At 37.2% G+C, this 26,005-nt stretch overlaps 1 protein-coding gene across 2 annotated transcripts in view; it reads left to right on the top strand.

Annotated features, from left to right (window-relative positions):
- Positions 1-26,005, top strand: part of SEMA3A (semaphorin 3A) — a 245,729-nt gene that overhangs the window by 105,325 nt on the left and 114,399 nt on the right. For both annotated transcript variants that reach the window (XM_057366415.1, XM_057366417.1), the window contains 2 exons: positions 23,026-23,183; positions 25,818-25,880. In XM_057366415.1, coding sequence (XP_057222398.1) covers positions 23,026-23,183; positions 25,818-25,880 — 221 coding nt within the window. The remainder of the gene's footprint in view (positions 1-23,025; positions 23,184-25,817; positions 25,881-26,005) is intronic.

Below are 26,005 nucleotides of genomic sequence, written 5' to 3'. Positions count from 1 at the left end.
TTGTGAGTTCCTAGAACTACAACTGTGCTCTCATTAGCACCTTCTGTTCCCGTGCAGATAGAGAGATGTGCGAGTCTTCAGAATACAAAGTTTCAGATCAGAGCACTTTGCTCAGTGCAGGACCAAATGACAACTAAAATCAGTAACACAGAAATTTTCCAGGAGGTTTGCAATAGAGCAAACCTTGCAGGTTTGCTAAGGATCAGGTCAAGGCAGTGTCCCTCCGTCTGTGATGGGCTCACATAGAGGGTTTCATGTCAAATATTGCAAAGAAATGATGGACAATGAGTTTACAAACTTCACTCTGGGGGTTCGAAACGGTGATCACTGCTGTGTGCTAAGCTGGAATATGTTGGACCTAGGTCCTTTAACCATTCAAGTTCCATGTTCCTCAAAGCACTGTAGTTTTTAGGCTGGGTTGGACATTAAATATTAGATATTCAATAATCTTGACCTTGTTGCTTCTTTCATGTAACATGATATCATTAAATTTCAAATCATAGTATCTTTAAGTCAGTACTTTCAGCTAACCAGTTTTGAATGAGATTAAAATGATGGAGTATGTGATCAGCCAAAAAATGCCATGGCAAAACTCACATAGTTCTTCCAAGATAAGGCTCATGCTCTTTTGTATAAGAAATAAAGGATAATAAAATATGTTTTACTAGGGAAAATAGAGCTAGCTGCCCAGAATTCCTTTCCACAGGAACTTATAATTTAATACAATTCTTTCTTCTACCTAAATACTGTTACTATAATGCCAGGAATTATGTTGGATTTCGGGTTCATATCCCAACTGTACAATTCAGGATATGCTTCAGACCTGTTTATTCTAATAATTTTATTCAAGACTGTGGCTTAAATAAACAGAGAAGCAATTTAAAGAAACTTGACGCAGGTTATTCTGAAAGTCTAGTAGACATAATGATTAATATTTCCAGGAAGGCTGATGATTAGACAAAATAATGATATAGAGAAGAGCTTTCAGGAAAAAAAATAAAAAAGGAAAAAAAAGATGGAAAAGTACTCTTACTGAAAACTATTGGTAACCTAAACCACCTGAAAAAATAGCATTTGCAATAGAAGCCCTTAAAGTTATAACAGAAGTGAAAATAATACAATTATTAAATTAAGGATAATTGAGAGATAAAGCAATGTGATTGATAAGTGCCTGTTGTTTTTCCTCTCTGATTTCAAACAGAGCACGATATTAATTTAGGATTCATCAAACATGTGATGAAAGACAAAGAACTAGTAGGAAAAATATATCATGGCTGTACAGCCATCATTGTAAGATGTAGCTCTTTGTCAGCTACCAATTTATCAGCACTGAGAGTGCTTGCCTGCTGCACCTAACAACATCCTCATGCCAACAGTGCTGTTTTCTCTTGAAGTCTCATTTATCTTCCTACACAGGTCATTAAAGTTTGAACCCGCTCGCTTGAAGTTGTGTCTATGGTTGCCACTTTCTCTGTATCCACCCCCACAGTCTTCTTATGCKCCTGAGATATCTTTATTTCAACAACAGCAGCAGCAACAAAAGTACTGGCATTTTCACTGACAGAAAACTGGGGAAAGATTTTGTTTTAGTTTTATCTCAGTTTCTAATTCCAACTAACTGCAATAGGTTTCCCTGAACTACAAGATCTCAATTTTAGGGAACTTGATCAGTCTTCAGATTTTCTACTCTCCACTGCATGACACATAGCACACATACATGGCCGTTATCTTGGGTATTTTTGCTTGTTTTACTACCCCACTGTTTCTGCTTGATGGTCTGTTGTGCCCTGACAGAAAATCCTAATTCATCATTGTGCTTGTTCTTTCCTACTCGAGGAAAGACATTTACCGTGTAGACTGCTGTGGGAGTGGTGGGATATATATTTATAAAGAAAAAAATAATGCCTTTGTGAAACCAACAGTAGCTGTTCAAAAGATAATATAAGTGAGAGTTGGCTTTRCCCTTACAGATGATGGCAGTGGGCAGGTGTGTCAGTTGTGAGAGAATCAGAATAATTTAGGTTGGAAGGGGTTTCTGAAAGTCTTTGGGTTTAGCATCCATCCCCTGCCCCAAGCCGGGCTGACTAAATCAGGGCTCTCTCCATGCAACTTTTGAGTATCTTTAACTTGGAGATTCTACAGCCTCTCTAGACTTCTGTGCCGGTGGTTGACCATTTTCACACTGAAGAAGCTTGATCKGTTTTTTAACCAAAATTTGCTGTTGACTCTTGTTCCTGGGCACTGCAGGGAGAGTGTACGTCAGTCTTTCCCACAGCCTCCCTTCAGCAGTTCAAGTCAGGCTGCCATAGTAGACAACCAGTGTGTGTATTTAGGGATCAGTACTGCAATATGCTCTAGCAGAAAATAATTGTGAAGATTACAGGAGATCAGCTAGTTCAGAAAGTGCCAGCCCAATTTCTGACTGGGAAAGGATAATTATACATATTCTCTACTGATACACTGACTCTTGGATGGCATACAAGCTAAATTCCTTGACTTAGAAGCAGACAGCATTTAATTTTAATATAATTCAACATTATTATTATTTTTAATAAAAATGTAACTGGATTCCTGCAAAACTTGAGGTCTTTGAACATTTTCCTAGTCCTCCTTTGTTTTGATACCACAGAGTGTGTGTTTTGATTCCATGCTTTTTTTCCCTAKCATTGTGCTACTAGAGTTGTTTGGCACATGACTGTTCCAAATGACTGGCTACCTGTATTCCATCTCTGGATCACATTTACTGTGTATATGAGATCTGATTATTCTGGCACTGCTGGGACTGCATCTGGCTTCTGGGTAACATCACCTCCTCCTGAACACAACTTGGATCAAACTGGAGTGAAAGCTGCAGTCCCTCAGTTCCTTCATGCTGTCATAGCTCATTTTGACTTCTCTGTGTACAGTGTAACTTTTGATACCAATACCTGCATACCAGGGTGGACAGTAAAGTTATTGTAGCTAGTGTGTCTGGTGTGGAGGAGCTTAATTCTTACAGTTTTCTCTTTTATTGCCCTGCTTAGTTAGGTAAAATGAAAATAAATCTTATTAATAGTAGAGACAGGTTTGTTTCTCGTTCTGGCTCCGAATTCTGGAGATGCTGAAGGAAGACAGCTGGTGTAGATATACACTCCAGTAAGTCAAGAAATTGAGGAAGAACATCTGTAGGAGATAGGAGGATATTTTATTTCAACAAGGCAGACATAGCAGTGTCATCTACTCTTCTCAGCCAAATGACTTAAGAAAAATTTGAGAACGTTACTATATGTTATGCCCTTTGGAACAGTATGTAGGAGTAATTCAGAGGAATCTGAACAGGCAAACTGAGTACTCTGCTCTCCTCCTCATGAGCACTTTTGAATTACAGGTTACTGGAATAAGTAAAAATGCATAGCAAAATCTAGCTTCTGTGGCACATTTCTTTAAACATGGTAAAGAGAAGCTCAGGTGTGCCTTATTAAAGCTCTAAAAATTCTGCATACCCAAAGCTTTCCAATATTTCTTGGCTTTATGAGACGACAGTTGGCACACATTACATGGAGTCGGGCTCTATTTCCTCCTGCCTTCATTTGATATCCTTTGTTCAGGAACCTGGCTAAGAATGCTCACCTCGTCTGGAACCACACTAGAGTATTTTTTTTTTTTTTTTTTTGGTAAAAGAGCTTTTACTCTCTAGCCATTTGCTTTTTTATAGCATGWACTCATTGAAATTTCCTTTTCAGCAGGTAAAATGATCTCTTGAAGAACTATAGAAATTCCAAGTTTCTGGTGTGATCCTAATGATGATGTTATCCCATGCCCTATTCTGTTTCCCAACAAAAAATCAGTGGTTTTGATTTTGATCAGGTCATCTACTTCACTCTTTTTTCACTACCATGAACTTATTTCCCCATGGGAAAATCAAACAGCAATCTTTTACTTAATTTTTAAATTWGTTTAGAAGAACAAGACTTCTTCAGGGCTTCTTCAGATTGTTGATACAAATCAAGTTGAGGCAATGCTGATGAAGTACAACTTGATTATGTCTATTCTAGACAAGGCTGGAGCTGTGAGGGCTCAGATTTTGAGAAGCCACCTGAGAAATTTTCAGGGGAACTATATGGGAATCAGTCCTTTCTGCCTAGTACAGTGCCTTATCAGCTCCTGCAGGCTTTTTGAAATTTTTTTAGGAGCCAGATTTCTATTGTRGGGATTTGCTCATCACCAGAACTATGATCCGTGGAAAATGACAGTAGAAAAATTTATTAACCTTGAATAAATCTGTTCCTTCAGAACATTTCTCTCTAACTGTTGCTATGAGCCCTGCTTCCACTGCTACAGAATCTATCTGGAGTCTGAACTGTCAAAGGAATTTAAGACTGGTTGAGCCTGCTCTTCCCTGTATACCTCTGTGTGTGGGAGTCAGGAGAGGGTGAGATCATTCAGTGCACAGCAGAGCCCCAACAAAGACTCCTGACTTACGGGGTCTCAACTGACATTCGTGGGTCTAACACACACACCAGAGTGAAACTGCCAGAAACAGTCTCTTCTGAGCTGTTCTTTTGCTAAGTGTTTCTTCTTTTGGTATCTCTAAGGTAACTGGAATCTTTGTGCTTCTTATCTTTTAGCACATYAAATATATCAGATAATAGTTAAGTCAGAACAATAAGAGATGAGATGCTGTGTCAGCATGTGGGCTGCAAATGGAACAAAAGAGTTTTCTTAAATTCAGTATGTTCTGAAAATACAAAGTAAGTGGCAATGTTCAGCCATGCAGTAACAGGCCATAAAAGGAAAAGGAGTTACTCTTAACACTGCAGTTCTTTTGTCTTTCTATATCAACATTCCCTTGTTTTTTAAATAGCCACAACAAATTACACTCTGAACTCTGTAACTACCTTCACTGTTTCTTCCAGACTATTCTTCTGCAAAATAGACTGTGAAACCATGTTTGTTAAGTCTCATTGTGCTCTTCATAGCCGTGGTGCACATGCTGTCCAGCAGCTGGAGTGAGATTTGGGGAATGCTGAAGTCAAAAGGACACTATTTTTTTCAATGTGTTRAGATTGTTACTTAATCACAGTTAAGGTGATGTTTACCTGTGCCCCTTTTATTTGCTATTTACCAGATTATCTCATGAAAAWTTTTCACAGGGGCCTTTAATGTGGTAATGTAATAAATGCCAACAGCAGTAATACATAAAGGACTATTTTGTAGAAAATATCAATCCAGAGGAGCTACTGCCTGTTCATGTTTGCATGATTTATAAATGCTGTTACTTAAAAAGAGATTGTGTTGTGAATATATGAGGGCACAACAAATGAAAACACRATTAGTAGATTAACATCTACATAGCTATATTGCTATATATTATTCTATTTGAGAATCTGGCCAAAATGGCATCTGAATTCCTGTATTTGATACATCTAATGTGCATAAACTACAACACATTTTACATTTCAGTCCTCTGTCTTTTAGGGAAAGCCATACATCCTTGTTTGCTCAGTAAAGCAGAAGCAGTAGTATTGATGCCCCATTGTAGCCCCCAGCTGCTTTACAAGGACCGAAGTGTGCTGTATCTCCTCGTGTACATTTGTTTGCTTTCTGCTCTTGCTTGCAGTAAGGGAATTCTTACCCTCAGGAATACGTCAAGAAAAATCAGCTTTAAGAGAGATTAATAAGTTTTGGAGGATTTTTTTGTTTGTTTTAATAACGGGAGGAACTTGCCAATAATGTCCTGTTTTTCTGGGGTTTTTTTTTGTTGTTTTTTTTTTTTTTTTTTTTTTTTTTTTTTGTTAGCTCCTAATTTATCCCAGCTAAATCAATATATTTAAAGCATAGGTGGAAAAGAAAATAATTGAAAGGTTCTAATTCAACCTCCTGCTCAAAGCAAGACTATATTCAGAATTAGACAGGGGGTTTTGTGCCTGGTTGTGTCAAGTTTTGACAGTGTCCAAGGGTGAAGACTGTAAATTCTCTGGTCATTGTTCCAGTTAGGATTTTTTTCTTTATATCCTGTTCAATATTTCCSTGACTCAACTTGTGCATGTTATCTCATGTTCTTTCCCTGCACCCAACAGGTAATCAAAGACAACACTTAGATCACCCCTTAGCCATCTCTTTTTTTTTTTTTTTTCCACAGACATTACTCATTCAGGCTCAGTAAGTTCCAATCTTGCRGTGCTGTGTCAGCCTGAAATGGCACTTGGTTTTTGTGGTTCACCATGCTTCAGGTCAGCACAACTTCAGGATTTTTTTGCTTCAAGTCGTGGAGATACCCCGCAATTAGGATAGTATAAAGAAGGATTAAAACATTTATTTCCATTTTGAAACACATCTGCAGTGCTCAAATAAATGACTGACAATGAGATTTAGGTCCTATTGTTTATTAGATTGTGGTTAGATCTTTTCAGGAAGGGTTATGCACAATGTAATTAGTATTATTAGCTGTGAAAATACAAATGTTTACTAAACCGGCATCTTATATACCTGGACTATAAATTATACTTTCTTTCTCTCACACAAAATTCTCATCTTGATATTTACACTTAATGGGTAGTGGAAGGGCAGATAAACATTTCAATGAATCAGACTCTGGAGTGGAACGATTGGACACAATTATAGTATTAACTTTAGATAGTAATTGCTAGCATAGTTAAATGTTGGTTTATTTAAATATAGCCACCAAATTATAATGGGCTGTAATGCATGGGAATGAATCGTAGTCTTGTTATGTTCAGTGAATACTTAGCTATATCCTTTATGTAAACATCCTACTCACAGTAATCCAGTAAGGACATAAGGTAGAGTCTGTTTATTTTAAGAGGTAAACCACTCAGGATTATACAGGAATTAGGATGTGCATGCATATACGGAGGTTTCTGATGTGAGGAARCTACAGGTTGTCATTTTCACTCAGCTTTTACTCTGCGATAAAATGCGAGGTGTGTTCACCTAATTATCAAACAGTCTATATTCCTGACTCACAGAAGCATTTTAGTRTGTATAGTCTAAATCAGGATTTAAATTCTGTTGAATTCAGTGGAAAGACAGTTAAGTAATTTTTAAGACTAGGAGCCATACATTTCCTCATCACAAATGCTTTATGATTTGAACACTAATTAACTGCCTAGCATTTCCTGTGATAATGATGGTTTTAGTTTCTCAAAATGCGTAACTCTCCGGACTAAAAGTTTGCATAGTGAGTGTTTTGCTTCTTTCTATTTAAATTTTTTTTGGCCAACACATTCACTTCTGGATGTGAACCTGTGATGTAGAGCCTGGACTGCTAATGAGTCTGAATTCCAGAGAGGAAGCCTTTCTCTCCTCAGACAACTGGAGAATTAATTCAGCAGCCCATTTCATATGCAGAAGTACCATGCAACCTTTAATTACACTTCTTTTTTTCTGTTATTTCTRAGGCAGTTTATCTCTTGATGAACAAAATAGGGCTGGGTAAAGCAGCAAGGTGAGATCTCTGTGTAACACCCTTTCTTCATTTATTGCAGTCTAGTTTGTGTAATGAGTGAGGCAGGGGATGAGCAGATCCCCGCTTTTCTCAAAGATCAGGGCTTGATGAGTCAGATCAAATGCCTATTAGTGTAGGGTACTTTTGTTTTCTTTCTTCTTGTGCCTACATAAATTAGGAATCGTAACAGCTTCTTTTCCACTGAATCATGTTTCTGACACAGATTTTTGCCTTAGTATGAGTGAAAAGCAATTTAATAATTTCCTCCTCCAGACCAGCATTTGAAGCGTATGTAGACATTCGGACAAATTCTGAAAAGCGAAAAAAGAAGGATAAATTTCATATTTCATCCATTCTGCACATTGGACAAAATAAGGGTAACATACAAAAACCCATGCATTATAATCTGTCATGATAATTAATGAATACCTACAGTTAAAATACTGCATTCCAGCTTAATGCTGAGGTCTCTTTTGCAGGACAAAATGGTATTTGATTAATTTGTGTTCTTAAATATAGGCAGACTTGATCTCTTTGTGGAGATCCTCAGGGGCACCACGCGACTTCCACTGACCTACATTAACACTTAYTTTAGGCAAACTGCTTCGTGACATAACTAAAACTTGGGCCCAGRTCAGGTATCCAGGTTGGGTGTAGTGCACACCATTTGTTATTTTAGTATTGTTCTGAAGCAAAGTTCTCAAATACCATGGGAGACAGTCGGACATCCATGGAACATGCATGAACCAACACCAAATCTCACTTCCTAAAGCCCACTCTCTACTCAAATAAGTTAGACCAAGGCAAAACACAAAACTCCCACTGCTTGTATTTTTCCCTACAGAGATCGTTGAAAAGCATGTCAGCTTGAGCATTTAATCACAAAATAAAAAATGTATTTGGAGCACTGTGCATAAGTGTTACCTAGTGACATCCATTGGGACTCTGTATTTTAGCTTAAAGTACATACTTTAAAAAAAATGTTTCTGGGGTTATAAGGGTAAATGTTTTGGAGGAAGTTCCTGAAAACATAGGTCCTGTAGGAATCATACCCTTAATCCATTGGCTTGATGCAGTTTTCAGCACAATCAGTAAAATCCCACTGCCTTTGCTTGGCTTTGGATTAGACGTCAAGGGTCACAAACTGGTTGAACTAAGCAGTGGAGCAGATGCGTGCTTCCTCAACTCGCAGACCTTTCTACCAGATTCCTGTTCAGACTTGTTAGCATCTGAATCTCAGGAGTGCTTTCTGGAATATGCATCTGCAGAAACCAGCAAACGTGTAAATTATTCTCTTAAATTTCAACGTTTTACTTTTAAAAAGGGCAGCAGTGACTTTCCTTTTAAGGAACTCAGTACTACGTTCACTTACACCTCCAGGCTTGAAGACCTCCTCTTTTGTAGGGTGTTTATGCACTCACTCCCTCTGCAGCTGTCGTACAATAGTTTAATTAAGCAATACTCCACTTAAACTTCAGTCAGCCACTATGGCCAGGGTATGTTTCCTCTGCCCACCATGGAGAGTTGGCCGTTCTAATTTCATTTGTTCAAATTAATGTGTTAACTCCCTCTGAGGAGGTAAGTAGTGTGTCACAGCTTGAGGCAAGACCTCTGCACATGAATCCTTTTAGTTCATAGCAGGATTCAGGCATGCAAATGTTGACATTTTGAAATTGTTTCCCCAGAAGGTCAAATTAGTATAACTGGCTACAAAAAGAAAACACATCTACCCTGATGCCTTTCATAATTAGACTAGCTAGAAATAAACCCAAGTGTTTGCCATTATACCCAAAGCCATTCCAGTGTCGGCTGCTACTGGAATTACATTTGCTTATGGAAAAAATAAAAGAAGACTTTATTTTGAATATTTATTTGACATTACAGGAAATGGTTGAAATAAGTTTTGAAAACTGTGTAAAAAGTATTGTATGTTGTACACTAATTGTTAATGCACTGTTTTCAGGACTGTGAGATATCCAGTCCTGAAGGTTTTTCAATATGTATTCATCAGTAAGAAACCTCTTTATCATCAAGAGAAGGAGTAATTTTCCCAGCTATCTTAGAAATATGAACGTGGTCTGCAACAGTGTCATGATGCTGCTTTGTAATGCCTTCCTTGGGTATTAGGCTTCAAACATTACAAATATTTAGGGATTTCATTTKACATTAGTTTATTCCAAATTTGATCAAAATCTTGCAAGATGATAAGGAATTTTAGAGACATGCTTAGTACATTTCACTTAAAGTGTTTAAGTTATATCCACATCTGCTGTAAATTAATTTGGGTGTACTAAAAGCAATAGAGCAATAGTTATATCAGTCTCTAGTCAGCTGAAATCTTTCTTTAGAACTTACTTGGAACCACCCAATGCTACTTTAATTTGGAAACACTGAATCAGTGTCCTGTTCAATTTTAGGTGAATTGTAACTTCAATATTTAATATTTTTTCCCCCCCAAATCTCTGGAGTGTACCATTAACCACAATGTGTTAGTGTATGAGCATCAAAGAAAAATGTGAGTTTTCCTTTAACTTTCAGCGGGGATTTTGTGTGAATGTTCCTCATCTGTCAGCAGTGACTCATGGTATCTTGGATCAATGTGGGCATTTGGAAGCCTGTGTGGCAGTTGACATACACATACACTTGAATATTGCACCCAAAGGAGCGTTTTTTTGGAGGGAAATTAGTAGAGTAACCAGTGGAGCTGCCGAGRATGAATAATACCATTGGGTCTGGAAGGGGAACTGGAAAGTGCCCTGCCTTTTCCCCCACAACATTCCAATTTTTAATGCGCCCTTTACATGAACCAAACTTACACAGAGGCTACACAATGTGTGTAAGAAATTAATTAAACTCACATTGTGCAGGCGTGGCAATTTGGTGCCAATGGACAATGTTTCCTATATCCTGGTGAAAAATGGTCCTTATTCAAAGTGCACAAAGTGCAAAGAATGTGGAAAAATAAACTAAGTTAAAATTTGCAGTACATTTTGGAAAAAATGGTTACATGTTGGTAATTCTCATTTTACWTTGGAAAGATAAGAAGGCAAACGGTGCTTTCCGTTTCACTGTGCCTGGACCATTTCACTGATACCTTCGGGCTACAGATCATTCTCTAACGGCTTCTGTTCTGACAGGGGCACAAAGGAAATCATATGAATGTGATCTCTGATTTCTGTCTTGGTAAGAAAAGTGCAGTTTTTGTGGCTTGAGCAAAAATGGTATAATGATTCTCATTTATATTCCACTGGAGCTTCAGAAATAAAAACTTYCATTATTTTTCTTTCCTGATGCTARCACTGAGGATAATGMTGCTATTGTGTTGATGCAAGAAGAGCTACCATTTATTTAGGTTTATGAGACACCTAGGATCAGTGGTGTGGACTAGATCTCCTTTCTGCTAGTTCAAAGAGAGAGGAAAATAATGAAACCTCTGGAAACAGATGGATTTTTAGCATGGCAAGCAGCTACACCAGCTCTTCCCCCTCCTCTTCAAGTTAATTTTACCGAACAAAATATTGCTTGGTTTATGTTACTTTTGGAACAGCAATTTCACTTTTTCAGTTTTAATTTGTGCTCAGGTCACCTCCCTCTTACTGACATTTGCTGCAGGAGGTGGGAGGAGATGTGGCTGGACGTGCTGCAGTTGGGCCATGTCAGCTGAGAGCCACCAGGAACCTGCTACAAGCCACTTGAGCTGGGCCTGGCCGAGTGTGCTTGGAGTCAAACATCCTAAAGTTACTTTTAGTTGTGTTTGCATCCCCTTCTGGGGCTGCTCGGAGTAGAGGCTGATGTACAGGTGATTTGTTGTTCAAACAAACCTGACTGTATTTACACTGCCGTGTCTTTGAGTGGGTGAACCTGTGCTCTGAGGTCAAGCACCCTGCAGTTGTACCCAAACCTCATCGTGCATTAAACCCAGCCAGGCAGGAGGTGCTACCTGAGTGCTGCTGATAATCCACTCACTTTTCCTCTTCYATCTCTTCTGGAAATGGCTGGTGCTCTTTCTGAAGTTCACTTAAAAGAACGATATGGACAAGTTATTTCAAAACAAAAGGTATTTACAAGGAATTAGAGGTTGAAATGCTGTTACAGAAGTTGGATTCAGTATGTGTGGAATGATGCTGTTTGCAAATACTTCCATTCACCCAGGGAGGCCCCAAAGGCTTTGATGAGGGGAGATGGAGTTGGGAGGAGGAGTTTTTTGAGGAGAGGAGATGGAGTGGAGAGGAGGAAGGGTGAGGGAGGTGCGATGGCCAGCTGAGAAGGGGGTCAGAGCAGTCATTTTGCTGAATTTTTAGATTTCRGGTCTTGCATCTTCACTTTCATTGTCAAGACTCAGATCATGGCTGTGCTTTTATCCACACACGATTAGGAGGGAAATATGCTGTCTCCARCCACAGCCAAAGCAAACACATAATATGGTGTTTCCATAACAGGGGTTCTCCATAGTARAAGATAACAGGGTTAGGTCAATCAGAGAGTGAAAGTTCCCCAGAACACTCTCTGAGTTTCCTACAATTTGAATGTCAGTAACTTGTTGAGCTAGAGGCTGTGTGTCCAAATTTCATAGCCTCTTAAAAGATTTATTTTTCTTGATTTTATCACTTTGTCCCTTGAAACTAAAACCAATTTTATCATATACAATACTCCATGTCAGGAATTTCTACAGCTTAATCGTGTGTTGTGTGAAGTGGATTAAGACAAATTTTGGGTGATTTTAAAACTAATTAAAGCTCTTCAAACTGTAATTTCTTGGTTGTCAGAATAACAGTTGCAAGTTTKCTTCTATATAGTGAAATTTTAGGAGAAATACATCCATCCCAGCCCCTTTAAACTATGCCCAGAATCCAAAAAATTATTGTGAAAATTGTATGTAAGGTTTACTTTCAATTCTGAATATACTAGTTAATTATAAATTTCTTGTTTCTTATTTTAGTGTGTAATAAGTATAAAAATAGATCCAGTTTGGTTTGTGTAACCTGAAAGAAATTTAGAACTTTGATTGRTAGAGCATTATTAAATGTGAGAAAATTCACTCTGATTTAAGAAATGGGGGGTTTACTACTGGCTGATTAATAATTATATTTGTGACATTTGGAAGGAAAGGGAAAAACTGGAAGTTCCTTTTTGATGCACAGAAGATTGTAGGCGCAACTGGAAGCATTTGATAAACAATGCTTACTAATTTATTCTAATGGGTAATAAATATATTGCACACATTGCAGAACCACAGCACAGTGATTGTGCTGAACCACAGCACAGTGATTGATTAGGATAAATTAAGAGCAAAATTGGGCATTATCACTTTATTTTGGCATGGAACTCTGTGCAAGGAGTGTCAGTGGTTAGAAGTCCCTGCTTTATTTTGCTGCAATTAAAGTGYACAGTGGAGCTGTGTGTGTCTGTGTGTGAGCTACACAGACTTTAACTGCAGTTGTTGCTTTCAGCCCCTTGCTGAAACTCATCCAAAACCTCACTTATGGATTAGAAGAAACAAGAGCTATCAGAAGAGAGAAGCATGTAAAGCCAAGCATGAATTTTACTCATTCATTCTGCTAATGTTAAAAGACAATTCTTCAAAGTGCTGGATATGTGATCAAAGTGAGGGGTGGATCCCCTCTGCAAAAACAAATTTTAACAGAAGGAGTGTTGATAGCTATGTCTGAAATTAAAAATATGAGGTCACTGGTATGCACCCATATACCAAAACCTGGACACAGCCCATCTAAGCTAGCTGCTATATAAATTATAATGATTATAATGATTTACCTACTAGCAGGACTAACCCAAAGCCCTGTTTGCATGTTATTAATCAGAGGACTTTGAAAACTTGTTGCATGGATAGAGACRAGTTTCACACATTATTTTCAAGCATAAAAATTCCTTTTTTGAAGTAGATCAGATGCATTTTCCATCACRACTCTGTTGAAAACAACCAGTGTTACTTATTTTATTATGCAATTTTGCATATACAACTAAATTTCCAGGGAAGTTTCCTAACCCTGTTGTGCAAATTAAATACTTCACCTTAGTCAATAATTTGTGCAGGTTTATATTGTCAGTTCAGTAATAAAATCAAAATAAAATACATCAGAGAAGACAGAGAAGGACTTTRTAGAAGCATAGAATGGTTTGGGTTGGAAGAGACYTTGTAGATCATCCAGTTCCAAGAGCTTGGAACACCTTACCATGARCAGGGACACCTTGCACTAGACCAGGTTGCTCAAAKCYCCRTCCWGCCTGGCCTGGAACAGTTTCAGGGATGGTTCATCCWCATCTTCTCTGAGCAACCTCAGCCTGTGTCTGACCATCTTCACAGCAAAGAATTTTTTGCAAATATTRAATCTAAACCTGGCTGTGGTCAGTTTAGAATTTGTTTAATTTCTGATCGAATCTACCTCTGCTGGATTTCCTCCACCCAATTAACATTCTCTGTTTGAAGCTGTGGGGACGCTCTCCCTCTCAGCCTCCTTTCAGCAGTGAAAGTACTCACACCTTCAGTTACTGATGGCTCACCCTCTGCAGGTCACCCTCATTCTCACACTGCCTCAATTTTGACATCAAAATCCTTTACAGACCTATCCCATTAGTCTCTCCAAGAGTCAGTGGTAACTTGGTTCTCAAACAGCAAAGTCACACTTGAAAATAAAACCTCCAATTAAAAAAAATTCCTCTGATATCCCTGTGAAACTTAACAGCTCATACTTGCTAATTCTTCTAAATGAGCTAACTTAATTTTGAAGTACATTGATTTGGTACCTGAAAGCAAGATTTCTTTAGGAGTTAAAAAATTATTTTGATACTTTTGCCCTGAGAAAGGAATACACTTGCATAAGGAAAGATTTTATCATAACTGCAAGTCCAGTACACATATTGACATTGTCGTTACTCTTGACTCAATGGTCCTTCATGTGTAAACCACAAAGACATTGACTGGGTTCTTGACTTTCAGTTTCTATTCTTAGGAGAGTCCCTTTTCAGAAGGGAATTTTCTAAAACACCATTGTATTTAAGTACTTTTTATGTAATAGGCCCCAAACATCATGACAAGTTCTGGCATTATTCAGTTTTACTTTCATCTGAGTGTTTACTCAGAAATAATGATTCTTTGGAAGATGAATTGACTTTAATAACAATAAATAAATAAACCTAAAACTTCTTAAATTGTATTTGTGCAAAAGTCATCAGGTAGAAATTTTGTCCTTGCACCGAGTTGATCTGACTTTCATTGTCATGATTATGACAAAAAAAAATCATGTCTCCTGAGCCAGTTTCAAAGTAGCTTGCCKGAGAAAACACCCTGATAATTCAACATGCAACTTCATCGAGGCACAATTAGATGAAGAGCAAAATCAATTCATCTTTGCTGGCTTCTTAGCCAGTGTTGTTGGACACTGTGGGTACATAAGCGAGTTTCAGGGTAACTAAAGGTGCACTTACACTGCAGCATGGTTAATGTCTGGAGCAAGTAGCTGTGCCTATAGAGAGCAACAGCACCTTTCCTGCCTTTCTTTCTTTCTTTCTGGCATAAAAAGTTCATAAATTGGAAGTCTGTCTTGCTTTCTTTGGGAAGAGTCAGTAAGTAAAAACTGTGCTCCATGCTATACATGGACCCAAGATGGAGCTAGACCTTGAAGAGAACAGGATGTCACAGTCTTCCAATCTCATTTTGGCTTGGCCAAATCAAATTCATCCCTGCCCTGGAAAAACACCTGTCTGTGTGTTAGCCTTGCAAAGGTGTTTGTGTCTCTGTGATATGATATTTAATGAGACAAGGCTGGTGCTGTTCATAGATAAGGTAATCACTACTTGAAGTGACAACTACCCGCAATTTTACTTAATTGATAACCAATACCGGTTTTGCTTGCTGACTAACTTCACAAGAAGTATCTTACGGAGAGTTAAAAATTGATTAACTTTTAACAAGATCTGATAACTGAGTTATTTAATGAATGGGATTTAGCTGGCTGTTTACCTGTGCTAGCTCAGTTGGTGCAATTTAAGGTTATGCAGTGCCACATTGGGCTAACCAAGCTCAGAGGGCTGAGTTAATATGCCTGCAGTGTTTCTACTGTTCGGGCTAGAATGTTTATAAACTTTGCATTAGATCATTGTTTTGCCATGTTATTTTGCCACATTTTAAAGAACCTTGATAGTTACAGATATCCTTAAGATCTGGGTGCTCATTAATATGATGCATCACTTTCATTATTTCTCCTGAGCAGTTCTTATACCACCACAAGTGGGAGGTAGCAAAGATGTTACCTGCTCAAATCTCARGAAAGATAACTTTTATCCTTAGACAGGTAACATCTTAGTAGAACCAGTGTAGTCTCTTTTTGCCATCATATATTTCAATTTCATATATGAGGTTTGATGCCTCATTCATCAAACACACAAAAAAGTGCTACAGGTATTATAGATAATATGTCTATAATTTTGTGACAATGTTGGGCCTAAACACTTGTGAAGTTCTCRGTTAAATATGTGCCATAACCCTTCTCAAAGTCAAATTCATAATATGGGATGTTACAATAATTTTACAAATACATGAGACAAAGCTTTACGAGTCTTTGTTTAGCTCAGGGGTTAATGTTTCTCATGTTTTTAAGAAAACAACTGAGCAATAGAGATAATCTGGATTCACTTTCAGAGACCAAAAGGACAAATAATGCAAATAATAAAGAGAAACAGGTTGGCTTTAAAAATCTAAATGTTTTATGTCTTTGAAATATCCTGTGACCTCTTCAATTACTCAAACCAAAAACACTTTAAGGGCTGTCATGTAGCTAAATAGTGCTGACATTAATGAGCCAAAATCTTCTCTCAGTTTTACAGTATAAAAAACATATGCATCAATATTTTGAAGTCAAAGGATTCCATGCCTATACTGGTGCAACTGAAACAAAACACTGGTRTAACATTCCTCCTTCCAGGTATCTGGTTTTAATCAAACTATACTCKTGGCCCTCAAGTTTTCTTTGCTGCAGTGGAAGGTAGGCAGGAGTGTTTCATTTAAAAAGCTTGGTTTACATCATGAGTGCACAAAAAAAGTTTATCTTGTCCTAGCTACCTCTAACTGATAAACTGTAATAGTTCCCTGAACTGTGTTTCTGAACTATGTGTTCTCTCAGAAGCAAAAGTTTTGCTKAAAAAACAAATATGGTTCTGTTTTTTTCTCCTTCCAGTAGAGTTTGGTGAAACCAGGTGATTGGCAACTGTTATAATAAGGTAGACGAAGAGGATGAAAGCTAGGACTGATTGAACAGCTGTGAGGGGCTCTGTTCCAATTGTATTTTGATTACTGATAAGATAACCCTCCATTTTCTGCCAGTGATTTATCTCATTCAAATTACAATAACACTGAATTGCCATCAACAACAAACGCTGTATAGTTTCAAGTTTCTCTAACTAGTGTAGCAAAAACCCAGAGGTGCTGATTACAAGTTTTCATGTTACATTTCTAAAAATGGGTAAAYCACTTATTGCACTGTGATCTCATACACTTCATAAGCCTGTTTTTTGTTTCATTTGAGATAAAACTGATCACTTTCTGATATATCCAAGCAGCATAATTCTAAAATTATCTGAAAGCRTAAGTTGTTGGGGTTTTCTTTGGAGGGGAGGGTGTTGATAATTTGTATGTGTYTTTATTCTTCTGTTCCTAATATGAAATCAAAGGCTTTCTTTTAATTTTTCTCTTTTGTTTTGTTCTTCCTTTTAGTTTTCTATATAAGTCAGCGTATTTTGGAATAGTCTGGTCTGTTATTCAGTTTGGAAATATTGGGACAGTTTGAAAGTAACTGAAAGACAAATAATCTGACCAATTAAACTAAAAGATGTAACAAAATAAATGTTTCTGCAATTATCCCCTCCTTCAGATGAAATACTAAAATGAAGAAAAAGGATTAATTASTTTTCCTTGTTTTGTTTTGTAGAAGTTTGAATTGTGCCATAGACTATTAGCAAGTTATTTTTAATTAGGGTGGGTGACTGAACAATTTTCCTCACTGATGGCTAGATCCTAAGGTCCCAGTGCTGTCTGAGGTATTAGTGAAATAAAATTATTGTGATTTAAAGTAGTTAAATCCTGGATGGGGGCAAAGGAGTTGTCCTTCAGGCTGTTGGCCATTTTAGTAAGCATTAGACCTGGCATGTGGTCAAGCTCACCTGATTTCTGACTGCTGTTTTCCATGATATATGGAAATACCCCACTGAAATATCCCACTGTATGGCAGCCATTGTCTTGTCCTGTGGGGCCTGGACTCCCAACAAATACAGTACCTTTTCCATGCTCGAATTGCTGGTTTTGCCAAATGGCTCTGCTGGCTCATGCCTTGCAGGAAGCTCTCTTGATTTCCTGCCAGTCCCTGCCTTTTCCTGAACTGCTTGACTGGGGCAGAAGTCACCATCTGCACTCACAGCAATAGAATGGGGAAGCTACGGGAGAGGTTGGAAGTTGAAATACCCGCTTCTTTCCTTGTATGCATCTAAGAATTCAGCAAATAATTATTCAAAAAGCAATGACTAATTTACACCTGGGATTATTTAGAAAGATACACATGCTGATATACAGAACAGGCACAATATGCATCTGTGTAAGCAACAAATGCATGTGCAAACACGCGGCCACCTGATCCTCCGTAGCCAAAGTAGAGGCCTGGGGAGAGAAGAAGGAAATGTTCTTGCATGACGTTGTGGGAGGCACTGCTCACAGTTCAGCAAAATCCCTGTTTGATGGCATAATGGCATTGACTCATCTTTTATCTGCTGCTGGGAGATCTRCAGCGAGATCGTATCGCTTCTGGCAGAGGAACGAAGGTCGAGAGTTTCGTGCAACCAGCAGCCCACTCATTGGCTTCACGAGCRTGTTGTGACGAGCAGCACTCCCTGCATGATCCATTCACTCTGCAGAGTCACCAGGAACASGACAGGGCCAGATCTGAATCCTGCTGAGGAAACTAGGACACCTTTCCTCTGATTTTTAGAGAAATTGATATGCCCTTTTGACCCTTATCAGCAAAACCAGTCTTGGCTGGTGTGTGTCATCGTGAAGTCTGTAACAGGGACGTAGGCCAAAGCTCACAAATTTTCTAAGTTATTCCACAAACTCTCTCTCTCCCTAAAAAGATGGTTTGCCTGCTAGTAGATAAGTGAAAAATAAGATGGTTTTCTTTTGTTATGTTCTCCTCCTGACAAACTCCGCTGAGGGAACGCAGACATAAAACAAGGTTTACAGTGGAATACCAACCATGGAAAAAGCAAACTTCAGGATCTGCCTAACTGCATTCATCTTAGCTATAGCTGTGGTTTTCTGGCTTCTTCTTTAATGAAGAAGTGTGATAAAAATAAACCAAATCTACATTCCTTGTGCATGCATATCTCCATGGATTTCACAGCAGGAATTTGGCCCTCAGTGTGTATATATACTATTAAGTTACAATTCCATTAGCAAATTAAATAACCATGTATTAAAACGAAGGCAAGAGTTAGGGACTGGTTTTCTTCTGTAAATTTGCCAACTCGATCTGGCAAAGTGAATGTTCTGACACAAGTCAGGCTGGATCAACAGACACRTCAGTTAATAGAAGAAAGACTGTGCAGAGTCTACAGAAAGGCACATTGAAAAAAGGTCAAAGACTTCAAGCTTGGGCACTGGCAGAGAAAGAGRCTAAGATGGAGCAAGCAAGTCAGGAATGTGAATTAAAACTAGCTGAAGTGATTATTAGGAGAATCTAGCCCACAAACCCTCAGGTACTCAACCTCTGTCTGGTTTCAGTGATCATCACATTCATTATAATGTGTTTATTTTTTAAGATACGGTACATTCCGATGTCAGTTTTGGTCATCTGCAAAATTCTTAATGTGGGACTCAAGCACCAGTAACAAAAGCAACAATATCTCTTTTACCTTCAAACTCTCACCACCCACTTTAAATCTACCTCATACAGGATTTTATACACAATGMCAGTTGTAGTGTGCCCTGGTTAGCTGTAATAAGGCTCATTCATTCCTGTTCAAAGCTACAGRCATGACTACAGCTGAGGATGTGTCAAAAGGAAATGAGAAAATTATCTCAGGGCAATTACTGAAGAAATTCTCTGGGAAATTGCTGAAAAAAGCTGGAGTAATGTTACATCTTTTCAATAAAAATAACTGCACAGATCATAGAGAAAGAGAAAAAAAATACTTTAAAAACAGGCAATTATTACCTGTCTGCATAGGTCATGGATAGGCCAACATTTATTAATAAGGGAAAAAAAAAGGAAAATAATTAGTCTTTGCCTAGTAGATGGTATTAATTTCRTTGATTTATTGAATGCATTCATCATTTTCCTCTTGTCATTACGATGCAATCTTTGTTGTAAATCYTGGTTTATGTTATCACTGATCATCCACGGACCTTGCCAGCATGAGCGATCGACATTTAACACAATTGATGGATGCCAGTGCCCTTCTGGGACTGAGCTGTCTCTGCTCTTTTTCTCAGYGACACTCACTGATTGGATACTGAAGACACTGCATAGTAAACACTTTGAGACTAATGAATTTGAGGAAGTRAATACTTAATTTGTATTGATTGTGCAAATGCCATTGCTTTGCTCTTCAACGCCCTGTTCAGAATGGCCTGTAAAGCCACACTCATCACTGGACAAATGCCTATCAGGGTAAACAGCAGAGAAACTGCAGAAATTATTGAGGATTTCACCTCCTACTTGTGATKTAGCTCAAACCTGCCTAAATTAGTAGTGATTGAGAATCATCAACACACAAATGACATTTTTCTCCTCAACCTATATTCTCAGCCTGATTTCCTGACAGGGAGAAACCTGATGTCACATGATTTGAAATACTTGCTTGTTTAGGTCTAATCTTTTGGGCAGCAGACCCTGGCAATCTAGTTTTCACCTGCAAAAGTCAGTAATGTGACAGTATGACACATACTGAATTAAAAGCTGGAAGAAATATCCCATTCTTAGAGAAGGCAATGGCAGTTAGGCTTTAGTTTGACTTTAAATTGCATGTTCATAAAAAACCCAACAGTGTTACCTTTAACATTTCTGTATGCTCTGAAAGTCACAGAAAATTAAAAGAAAAAAGGGCTATATATATTTCCCTGCATAGCCACACCTGGTCCTTTTAAGTTAYACTGTGGAGACTTATGAACAGCGAAGATGATGATGTAATTTACTCTTGGCCATAATAAACCTTAGACTCCAATGCTATGATCTCATATTTTTCAAGAATATTAGAAAGAAAAGAAAACATCAATCACCATCTGTAGATGTGAATATTTAGAACTCTACATTAGCAAAATCGTATCAGGCTCCTATTAAGCCRAGTAGCTGTGTGCCTAACTGATCTCATTTCCATTTTTATCAGTTTTATCTTTGTGTAACATTGACTTCAGCAGACACTTGTCTTTACGCYGCAGTCACAAAGGGCAGAATCGTACCTATACGAGTTCAATCCAACAAAGATGAAAAAATTACAAAGGTTTTTGACAGCTATATTATAAGAAAAATGATCAGATACAGATGACAGCAAAGCATTTCTAGCCAAGAGAGTTCTAAGACAAGTTAAGCAATCAATCATCTACATCACTCACTATTCAGCAAGTCGACATTCAACATCTGAATCAGTCATTACAAAGTAAAGAGAATTAGTAAAGTCTCTAACAAAATGCAAATAAGTGAACTCGAGGACAATAGAGTCAAATTCTAGAACTTGGCAGGAAGCCATAAGAATTATTTTGACAAGGCTGCTTGGGGTAATTTGATTGTTACATTTAAAAGAAAAATAATTTTTWAAAAAGCAAGCTTCAGTCTTGAGCAGTACAAGTTTGTGATACAAATGTATAGTTATATTTAGTGAGAGGAAGTGTAGAATAAAGAACAAAATATAGTGTCTGCTATGATGCTTTGCTACACTGCTACATGAATTAACTATTTTTAGTGGAAGTGAGAGCTTTTCCAAATAAATGCAAAAAATACTAAAGCTAAAATCTRTCCCAAATGCTATGCAACTAACAGTGTTATCTTTGTCTTCCTTGAATATGTTGCCTACTACTGTTTTTCCAGAGCATCAGCCTGCTTCAACATTCACCTGGTATAAGTGGACATCAAAAATGTTCACATTTTTTACATCTGCAGGGCTGCAAAGCTGCAGGTGCTGAAATTCTGTAAAATCATAAGTACCACTATTATATAGGTCCAAAAAAWCCCCACCTAACATGGTCCTTATTAATACAAAAGAATGAGTGAAAAAAAAGGAAAATGAGTTGAAAATTAGCCAGAAACTTCTGTTATAACTACAGTTTATCCTTGATTTCTAAAAGCATACGGGATGCTATCTTACATCACTCTTCAGTTGGAGTAATGGTGGAAAACAGGAGTAATTTTATTGAAAACCAAAAAGCCATAGGAGGTAGCTGCAMTGTTAGGTGAATCCTAGACATCCAGGCATTTGGCATCTGTTCTGAGAGGAGTTACATATGTCCTTGGCTTGCACATGTGGCAGAATTAACACAAGTGTTACATCCCTGAGGCTCTGGCCATGCCCTCTGGCCATCAGCCCTTGGATGCTGGTGTATTCACTCCCTTTCTCATCTRTCTTCATGGCTCCATCAATAGAACTGCTCCTGCTCCTGAAAGGGCATGTTTGCCYTCATACTTCACAAGGTCAGGGCTTGAACCACTGAGGATTTGTCATTACTAGGAAACTTTCTTATTGATGATGTGCTAGTGCAGACATGCCTCAAAATGATAGAGATGGATTGGTTTTGGTCCTGATGTGAATATAGATAGACCTGAAGAAAGTGTGTTCTCATGAATATTTATACTGTTGTGGTCTATATTAACTTATGGCAAAAGTATTTTGAGAAAAATGGATAATGTTAATGTTTGAATAGCTAAGATGATTCTGTGGATCCTTGTACTTAAAAAAAAAATCCTGTGCATGGTAAATGCAAAAGCTCTGTGAGGARTATCAGAACTAGAAAATTACTCTTGAGTTTAAAAACAAGCAAAGCTACTTTCTCTAGTTTCATTCTTGTTCCAAGCAAGGCAACAACATGCTGCCTGTGTGAGAAATCTCAGAAGATAACATATTTAGGAATAGATGCTACATGTTATTTTATTTGATCCGCCAGTCATTCTTATCCCTTTTCTCATAACTTAGAAATCTGCATGGAATAGTTCTTTCTGCTGGAAATAGATTCTGTATTTAGATGTGTTTTTTATCAGCTGGTTATCCTCAACTTTATCCTTACMAATCTCATTGATTGAATAAAATTGAACTTCATCCAACAGTTGATGAGCTACATGGATAGAATTTTACTACCTAAAAACTCATACAAGGTTTTAATTGATTTCACTGTTGTTCTGACCTCTGTGTAGAGCTGAATCTCACAAGCAGTTTGGGTGCTCGGAGTAAAAGCATTCAAGGGCCCAGTTACATAATCTTTTCACTCGTTTTTACATCATGAGCATAAATTCCTAAAATTACATCTGTACAAGTCAGTCTCTATTTAATTTGACTGTGTCAACAACAAAAATATTGCCTTTATCTTACAGAAATGTTGGAATCCAACAATATCATCAATTTCAATGGATTAGCTAATAGCTCCAGTTACCATACTTTCCTCTTGGATGAAGAACGTGGCCGCCTGTATGTTGGAGCAAAGGATCACATATTTTCTTTCAACCTGGTTAACATCAAGGAATATCAAAAGGTACATTCATGTTCTGTACAATGTAAATAATCTACTTTTAATGCTAAAGACTTGTTACWACTCAGGCTGTTTTGTGCACTGTTGGAATTAYGTGGTAAGTGTTTGGATCTCGGGAMTACTGTTACAACAAAAATATTTGCTGACTCTATSAAGAGAAATTTATAACGCTCCTGTGACCTTTGACTATATAATCTACAATATTTTTTCAGACTACAAAAAAAAAGAAGTAAATGATAAGTGAATAATCCAGCTTTTTCCCAAACAAGACATGCTTTCATGTATATTGCTAAAAAAGCCAAAYATCTATTATGACAGTTTACACAGAAATGCCTCACTGTTCTGTATTTGTTTGCAGATAAAAGAAGCTGTTTGGGAGTCCAACTGCTGATTTTTCTTCTTTAACTCAGCACTTGTAGGCACTCTGCTTCTACTGCTTTCAAACCAAAATTGTTCCAATATTGTTAAAAGAGGAATGAGTCCTTAAATATTGCCATTCTTGATGGAGATTATAATTTTTCACTAAAAGTTGGTGACTAATTAAAAGCTGACAAGCAGTTTAGTGTCATTTTTCTTTTGGAGTCTAAATAAAATTTTCATTTTTTTASTAATGCAAAATGCCAGAAAGGTAAACAATGGGATGGAGGTTTGATTTGTTATATTAACTATTTTGATGGTACACTTTAAAATCTGGAGAGTACCCTTTTATGAGAGATATATTGCTTCAATACCCAGGGATTATTTTTTTTTCTCAGTGTTCCTGACCTTTTGGCCGTTTGATTATTAGCTTCCTAAGATGATAGSAATAAATGCCTTGTGTTTTCTGTTCAGAGGGAAGACAGGCTATTCATTTGTATCCTCTGAGGATAAGAGGATAAAAGGAAAATGGGGTATTTTCTTTTCTATTCTCTTTAGAGCAGCTATAAAGGAAACTAGCTATTTATTTGAATTCTCTGAGGGATCAATAGCTTAATGTGCAAAACATCTGGAATAATTAAAAGAAAGAAGGTGTTTCCATTGCAGAAAACARCTCTCTAGAATGGGAGGGATTGTGTCTTACATATTTACATATTCAGGTAATTTTAGAACACTTTATATACAAATATTAATAAATATTAAATAAAGAATTGCTGTCAATAACATGGAAATGTACGTTAGAAACAGGCTTAGAGTATTTAGATTATATTTAACAATAGGCAAAAGGCTTAAAGCGTTTGGGGATCTCTTTATTAGAGACAGGAGAAYCATGTAAGAAACTTCAATCAAAATTACAATGCAGCCAGTACTGATCTTGAGCTCAAACTTCTCCAGTTGTTGCTTCTACCATGTGAAAAACTCCTCAGATTTCTGTTTAAATGCTGATGGCAACATCAAAACTCAAAAAGCCAAWTTTTTCAATGCATTAAACCCACTTTGATTTAGCTGTTTTTTAAACTAACTTAGAGGAAATCATTTTRCTGTAAGACTAAAGAAAAAGAACAGCTGGTTTGCAATACACTGGTTAAAAATATTGAGATTTTTGTCCAAAACTTGAACTAAACTTGAACTGGTCCTTTTGGGACATCTAAGAAGTTTGGTTAATGTTTTTCAACCTAGTAAATTTGAATTTTCACGTCTCTGCACATAGTAAGCTGAGAATAGCAACAGGAAGTAGTGGGAATCCTCTGAGAGAGAATGTGCTCATAAAATTTTCAGCCTTATTTTATAGACTTAAGATGTTTGATTGCTGTTTGGATTTCATTAAGTTTGAAGAAAATTTTAAATTTAAAAAATGTTGCAAACTGTATTTTCAAATGCCATATATAACATCTCCTTTGACCTCTTCTGACACCAATATTCCATTTCTTTTTTTTTTTTAATATTTGGCCTTTTGCTTTCTATTAACAAACTATATTGAACACCAAGACTGTAATCCAGACTTATGGCCATTCATATTGCATTATCTGAGGCTCCCAAATGAATAGCCTGGCATTTTATGGGAAGATCATGTTTTATTCTATATGTAATTCCTAAAAGCTTTTCAAAGAAACATGAATAATTGACTGTGAGGGTCTCTGGATTTTCTCTGTATGAGGTGAGATCCATTTTGTGCTAAGCAAACACTACAGAAAACCTAGATTTAGGATTAGTAGTGTTAGGGTAGCTCTATAGGAACAGCATAAACATTTCTATTTTGATGGTGTAATACTTTTCAAATACCATGGCTCCTTTTTTTTTTATTTAATTAACTGAGCTGAGCAAAAGAGTGAAGTATTAGATACACTCAAGAGGMAACCACATCATTTCTAATGCTGTGACTCTAATGTGTGATTGTATTTCCATTACATAAGATTKAGAAGATTAAAAGAACACTCACTTAATGGAGAGTCAACCATCTTATCATTAGAATTTGAGATTCACAGCTGAAATTTACAATACAGACTATATTTCAAGGTTGTTTTMCTGTGACCTCTACTATCCCTGTTTTTATTTCCAATATTTCATTTCTTTGTCGTCAAATATTAAGAAAGAAAAGGAAATAAGGAAAAGAATGGGGGRAAGATAAAGTGGGTAAAGGGACTCTGTAGCATTTGGCCTGCAATTTGTGAAKATTGAAGCATGAAATAACACAATGTGATTTTTGTTTTGTGTCTTTAGATTGTTTGGCCTGTATCTCATTCCCGAAGGGATGAGTGCAAGTGGGCTGGAAAAGATATTGTGGTAAGTACAAATCTTTTTAGYATTTTTTTTTTCCTTTTATGAAACATTGTAAATATTTTATTATGTTTTATTGTGTTAATTCTTAAAGTATTTTTCCTGCTCTGTAAGGTCAAATATCTGATCAC

Source organism: Malurus melanocephalus, unplaced genomic scaffold (genome assembly GCF_030028575.1).
Source record: "Malurus melanocephalus ecotype Western Australia unplaced genomic scaffold, MMel_1.1 scaffold_65, whole genome shotgun sequence".
NCBI classification, from domain to species: Eukaryota; Metazoa; Chordata; class Aves; order Passeriformes; family Maluridae; genus Malurus; species Malurus melanocephalus.
The sequence above is the reverse complement of the archived record's forward strand: the minus strand, read 5'-3'. Positions and strand labels throughout refer to the sequence as shown.